Source organism: Metopolophium dirhodum, chromosome 3 (genome assembly GCF_019925205.1).
Source record: "Metopolophium dirhodum isolate CAU chromosome 3, ASM1992520v1, whole genome shotgun sequence".
In the NCBI taxonomy this organism is placed as follows: Eukaryota; Metazoa; Arthropoda; class Insecta; order Hemiptera; family Aphididae; genus Metopolophium; species Metopolophium dirhodum.
Window position 1 is genome coordinate 10,450,653 of NC_083562.1, and position 7,080 is coordinate 10,457,732.

The 7,080-nt window shown below is 27.2% G+C and overlaps 1 protein-coding gene across 1 annotated transcript; it reads right to left on the minus strand.

Moving 5' to 3' along the window:
• Window positions 1-847: 847 nt before the first annotated feature.
• LOC132940730 (uncharacterized) lies at window positions 848-3,572 on the minus strand. Its single transcript, XM_061008452.1, has 9 exons — window positions 3,521-3,572; window positions 3,258-3,430; window positions 2,741-2,937; window positions 2,590-2,690; window positions 2,377-2,533; window positions 1,858-2,036; window positions 1,284-1,480; window positions 1,134-1,223; window positions 848-1,021 (listed from the first exon to the last, which is right to left on the minus strand). The coding sequence occupies exons 1-9, from the start codon at window positions 3,570-3,572 to the stop codon at window positions 848-850; spliced, it is 1,320 nt and encodes a 439-aa protein (XP_060864435.1).
• Window positions 3,573-7,080: the final 3,508 nt, after the last annotated feature.

Sequence of the window (7,080 nt, forward strand, 5' to 3'; positions counted from 1 at the left end):
TTAAAACTTTGACAGAAATCGACAAAAATGAATTCAATAAAAATTTAAGAATAATATTTATTATATGAAATAGGTATCCATTTAATATATTAGTTACGTGTTATACTGTTAGACAGTGAGCCAATTTGATTGTGGCATTATTTTTTAGTTTTTGCCAATCACGAAGATAAAGTTTGCAATTTTTTTGCATAAAGTATACCTTAAATATTCTTCTGAATTTAACTAATTTTATCTGTCTTCGATATTATTTTACAATTGTTATGCTTTCACTCGACGAAAATAGCAAAACATCGGACCACGACCAGCTTGTCTTTATTCTTATATTCTGTCATTATCGACTATATTCTCATTGGTACGAAATGTCCACATGGTGATTACACAACATTTATGATTAATTAACTATAATAACTTATATTATAACCCACACTCAAAATTTTAGAATTATGCAGACACAACGTTAAACTTTTCAAAATCGCTCAGAATATGGCATGATAGGCACGTGATAACAATGTACGAACAATGTATATGATACATACAATGTAGGTATGTGTATATATTATTATATGAGTATTACGAGTACCTACATAAATTAGTTGATGATTAAAATTTGATTAATCAATTAAATAATAGAATATGTTGTTACTTAACACCGTTATAAATGTATTAACTTCAGTAAAACCCATATTAATAAGAAAATGTTTAATATTCATTTCTGAAACATTAAATCATTCACAATTGTAAAAGTTATTTATGACTCATAAGTCGTTAGCATAAAAAAAAATACCAAGTACAATAATAATCGAATAAACACCAATAATTATACAATTGTGGTTATTGGAATATTGCGTCACAACATATTTATTATGTCATTAGCTATTAATGTTTTGAAAAGATTTAGTCTCTTTTCTAAACGATTTTTGACAATAACTATTTTGACTGCGTTGATGAATTTGTTGTATATTTGAAATCGTATACACCAGTTATCATCGGGAATTGGATCAAAATCGAATTCACTTATATCCTGAAAAAAAAAATTCTTGATACATATTTATATAATATTATGTACAGCACATAATATATTAATGAAATAAAAGCACCCATTAATGAAATCTGTTATCGTTTTCACGACTTACAATAAGATTTGTTCGAATGCTTCTTTCACGAAGTCCTAATGGTTCAAATCTATCATCAAGGGACATGGCTTCATATGAATACAATTTTGCCTATATATATTTTATATTAATTTATTTTATAAGTCAACTCGTGTAATTTGTACATTTTACCTTATAAGTGTTCCATTCAGTTATTCGCTTGTCGTAAACAGATTTTTGCTGTTCTTCGTTGCTGTTTAGTTCATTTCGAGATACCTCAAAGTAATCTTTCTTATGTTCATCTCTGAAACGTTTTACATTTACCATAAAATCGTTGTAATTCTGTATGTACGTATCTCGATACATTTTATCCAACTCACCAAGAGGATCTAGAAATCGTAATAAATATTTCAGAAACTTATGGTAGACATAGTTATTATATAATCTATAATATTAGATTTTTAATCATGGCTATTTACCATTAATTAAACAATTTATTACTATATGTTCATTTTAACTACCTATATATATATTTACAATTAAAAAAATCGTGTTTAAATTAACATGGTTCTAATTACTCATTAGAACCAAGGTGATAAAATAAAATACGCACAAACCATACTATTATTTACAATTGGTTCAATACTCATAATAATCACTAATCAGACGAACATTTTATAGTTATTGTCTATAGGTTGCCTATATTATGTTAATGATACAACTTTAATATTAGAACAATACGTTGTTCATTGTTATTCATACTAACTGAGCCATTTATAAGAGTCGTCGGCCAAAACGAGGGGTTTAGCCTTCAACATTTTATTCAGTGTCAGTCGGTTAAAGACCATGATATCCTTTTCTGTCTTATCTGAATGACGTGTCTTATGAAATAAATGCAAATGGTTTTTTTTTTTAATTGTTATATCCGTTTTTATACTTGGGATGCTATAAAAATGAATTGCATCAATGTAACGGTAATAAACAAAAGTCATTTCAGGATATTATATTCTTATTAAGGAAATGATAAACTTAAGAAGCTGTGTCCCGTCTTACGCACTTTTCTCAACTTGCGTATTTATAATAAATAATTGGTTACCTGTGTGTATAACAACCCTGACTAATGCTCATTTTTTAATTTTAAATATTTTACGTACATTTTGATTAGACTAAATATATCTTGATTTCAACACAAAACTTGTTGCAAGTGTTTAAATTAATATTACATTTGTGTTCTCAAAAAATGCAATCAATCTTTTTACCTAAACTTTTTACTCGAATGAATTACCAGGAAGGCTTGGGTTTTGTAACGGCCGTCAAAGTAATAACTTGTGGTTTTTGATTAAATCCCGTGAGGTACAGTACTAAATCAATACACAAAGTAATATACGATTGAGGCGTGTAAACGACTGTGACGTTTGTTGGATAATCACAAAATACTTCACCTGAAAAAAATCAATTTTTATTCAAACAATCCCTTTTACGACTATTTGAAACGAACCACAAGTTGGATTTACACATAAGCTCTCTAAACCGTTCGGGATAAATATGCGAAACTGATAAGGTTTTGATTTAGGAGCCAAACTCAACTTCCTCGTAACGCTACAAAATAAAATTTTGTAGATTCTTTATGAAAATGTAACTATACTAACCTCATTCCTATATTTACGTTTCCAAAATCAATGGTCTTCGGTAAACAAAAATCCATTTTTGGAATAGCCCTTAGTTCTATAGCCAAGTCTCCTTGTCCAGTAGGATTTTCTAAATGTAAATAACTTTTAAACTCTTGATTCAAATAAGTCATGAAAGTAAACTGTAAATTCCAAGATTTATTGGGAAGAATAGACACCTTAAAAAAAATTGTTTAGAATTAGATTAAATCAAATGTTATAATATAATCCCAAGCATAACCCTTACTATTTTTTTTTTTGGGGGGGGAAGGTTTCATAATTTTCCCTTCTTAGTATAAGTTATAACTGTTATTATTATTATTACTATACCGAGAAAAACATTATTCTTGATGACATTAAAGAAAATGTTATGATTAATATCATTTAGGTATAGGTATCTCGTAAGTTTTGAATCCCACCTTAAAATATCTATTGAGTGTAATACACAATTATCTACGATGAGATGAACACAAATTTCATAATTTTGAACACAACTCACGGTAGTTAGATAGGGGAATTTGAATATTTTACATTCCAAAGGTTTTATTTTAATGACTTGTGGCAAATCAGTCATGTTAAATAATGTTATTGTTTGCATATATGTATGTCCAGGCAGGAAATGTATAATATATTTCTTTGGATTGACACATATTGATCCATTCGTCAGCTGTTCTATACAAACCAAATAAAAAAAAATAGTGAAAACATTATTTAAAAAACATTTATTATGAAATTAAAAATATGTATAATTCCTCGTCTCACCGTGCTCACTATTGGCGAGTACTTTCTGTTCACTAGCTTGACAATTATTCATCGTTCTGGATAATTAAAAATGAAATACTATAATTTACATTATATTATCAACTTTGAATATTAAGTGTCTATGGAAACGTAAAGAAAATTTGTTATTTATAAAAATAAATATATTTATTTTTAACACGATTTATCAAAAGTTGGTTTACAAGTTTAAATACAGATAAAAAAAAAATAATTGCATTACTCTAAATAAAATATCTATAACACATATTTGTATGCATATTAATGGGATAATAAGAAATTACATATTTGAACACAATCAAGTATCAACATATTTTTATTATTAATATTTAAATCAATAAAAAAGAACGGGAAGTAACTAGAACAAAAAAAAAAAATAGTAATGAAACGATTTAAACGTAAAAAATTACGCGCACATCTTATAAATATTATGTCAGAGGGCTAGAAATGCTTAGGTCTGATTTACGATTGCGCTGACTATAAGGTATACAGATTTATAATCTAATTTATTTGAATAGGTAATTGCACTGAAATTTATTAGAAATTGTTCTGTCATTTATACAGAGTTCAAGGGTAAATATTTGTAGATTTTATCGTTTTTTTTTTTAATAAAACGAACAGAATACTTCTATATTGTGAGTAAACTAACCAATTATCCAAGTTTTAATCACATTCTATCGAGATGGTTGCTTATATTTTCATACTTCACTGTAAGCTGAGTTTGTTTTCATTATGAAAAATTCCAATGATTGTGGGTAACTTCATAGTGCATACATAATAATATATAAACGCAATCCAATAATATAGCAATAAGGGTTTACCTGTATTTTTAAAAATAATTTCTGTTACCTACATAATAACTCATACGAGTAGGTGGTATACTATAGTACCTTACAGTTATTAAAATCAACAAACAAACATTCCATTAGTTATAATTTATCAATATTTAAAATATAATTGTACATAATAATATTTACATATGTATAATATTGTACGTTAGAATTATTCCGATATCCCTAGCAACAAAATATTTCATTTGTATACACCCAAAAACACGTTCATCGAATTGTGAATAACTTGTTATGGACTCACCTGGAAATATCATACCAACAATTTAAAAAAAAAAATTAACTTACGCCCTCACCATCTACGACAAATCTTTAAGTCCAAACTTAGTATCAAAAACAAAATGGCCTTCTATAAAACTATTTTAGCTCCTTTTTGATCATACGTCACACAAATGTCAGGTCAAGAAAAATCGTCGAACATTTGCAAACTGGAAACATTTCAGGCGATTAGTTTACGACTAATTACTGGATGCCCATATATGCCCATGTATGCATATAGTTGCCCTCCAACTTAAATGTGAACTGTTACCTACATATTCTCACGCTCAAAAAACCTACCAATATACTTAATAGATTTCACATTAAACTAACTATATTTGATTATAATTACAAAAATCATTTTATCTCCTAAATGCTATCTCCAACTATTTCAGGAGATCCCGCTATCAGATTTAAAACGAAATTGGCCGACAAACGCCCTCACATACGTACTTACTGTGATAAAAAATCAATGCTCAAAAAAAAAAAAAAATTATAGGTTATTATAATAGTTAAAAAAAAATGTTATAGTGCTTAGAGGTGTACAGAATGGATTCCCTCTCGCTCTATAATAATAAAAATAAAAAAGGTGGATAAGTGGATGTCGCTCTGCTGTACGGTAGGTTACAAGTGGGTCACTGTAACGGATGGTGTTAAATTTGAATTCAATGATATAATATCATTGTATAAGAAAAAACGATTCTGAGCGAAAACGGTCAGTCAGCCTATGATTTTACCAAGTATATTTGATGATATTATTGTGAATAAAGTAATTTATATATAACCTATTTACGTGGAGCCTTGTTTTAAATTTTCAATCCTTAGCCATAAAAGTTAAAAATGTATACATTTTTAACTACAAAATAATTAATAAATTATAAATTTGATAAATGTTGTCAAAATTTGAACTTTAAATGCTTATAAAAAAAAATTGTGCCTATGTATTTTTAATATTTTTCAACTGCTATTAGAACGATATATCAGGAGCCTTATATTAAATTTTCACGCTTTTTTACCCAACAAATAAAAATTTATTGATATTTATAGAAAAAAAACTAAAAAAATTGAAAACTGACAATGTCCGTAAACAGGTCAAAAAGAGTCAAAATATTTTCAACATTTTATGGTGTATAGAAAATGCTAATATAAACATTCAGTGAAATTTTCAAGTATCTACAGTCATTCGTTTTTTAATTACAATAAAATAAGAAAATTGTTACATGAGAAATCGAGTAAATATCAAATGTTGTAAAAATATAAATTTCAGACGCTCATAAAAATTTAATTTAAGTTTCTTCTAGACATTTTTTTTTTGATAAAGGTAGACAAACTTATGAGTAATCTTATATTACATTTTCAAATCTTAGATTTAAAAAGAAAAATTTTTATGAATTCTCATCAAAATAATTTGCTATTTTTCGTGATTTTTCCGTATTTTGTCAAAATTTGAACTTTAAATGCTTATAATTAAAAACTGTGACTAAGGATTTTTAATTTTTTTCATCTGCCTTTGAAACAATAACCTGGGAGCCTTCTATTAAATTTTCAAGCTTTTTTACTCAACAGATAAAATTTTATTGATATTTATAGAAAAAAAAACTAAAAAAATTGAAAACTGACAATGGCCGTAAACAGCTCAAAAAGAGTCAAAATATTTTGTAAATTTTATGGTGTATAGAAAATGCTAATATAAACATTCAGTCAAAATTTCATGTCCCTACGGTCATTTGTTTTAGAGTTACACCAAAAACCAAAATCGATTTTCTCGAAAACAGATTTTGCGTAAAAATTCCCGTTTTTCCTTAATTTTTCTTTTGTTTTTCACGTCGCTTGTGAAAACTACTGGGAAATTTTTACTTTTGACCCCCCCAAAGTACCAACTAGATTCACTTTCCTATCAGAAAAGTTACTATTGAAGAAAATCCAAGCACTTTTACTGTCCTAAAAGGTGATGACAGACACAAAAATAAAAAAAAATAAAAAAAAAACACACATCATTGTAGAATCGCTTCGCTCAGAATCTAAAATTCAGATTCAAAAACTAAAAATAATCGCTTAGAACATCGGAAATATTTAGACATCGACATTGAGAATTCTTCAAATATGTAGACTAAAAACTAAATATTGTAGAATTTATGTTATAGAATATATTTTATTTATTACTACCTAGTATACCTACCTTCTGTTCATAATATCGCCATATTATTTTTTTGTCATTTTCATCTTACATATTTTGTAATATTATATAACTTTATAATAAATTTACAACATGCTTGTAAGAACATGTAATATTTAGCATAAATAAATATATTAATGATTAAACAAACAGTTGTTTGTATTAGACGTCGACTAAGTAACTAACGAGTTGACCACACGGCGCCACTACAATTTTCATTGCCTTTTCTGTACGTTCAAATTACCACTAACACGACTTACATT

What these genes read in the sequence shown, in the direction of transcription:
- LOC132940730 (XM_061008452.1), bottom strand. Translation starts at nt 3,572, where the DNA reads ATGAATAATTGTCAAGCTAGTGAACAGAAAGTACTCGCCAATAGTGAG. An exon ending in ATGTGTAAATCCAACTTGTG is followed by an intron (nt 2,534 to 2,589) that starts GTTCGTTTCAAA and finishes GATTTTTTTCAG; the next exon opens with GTGAAGTATTTTGTGATTAT. An exon ending in ACAAAACCCAAGCCTTCCTG is followed by an intron (nt 2,037 to 2,376) that starts GTAATTCATTCG and finishes TCATTTTTATAG; the next exon opens with CATCCCAAGTATAAAAACGG.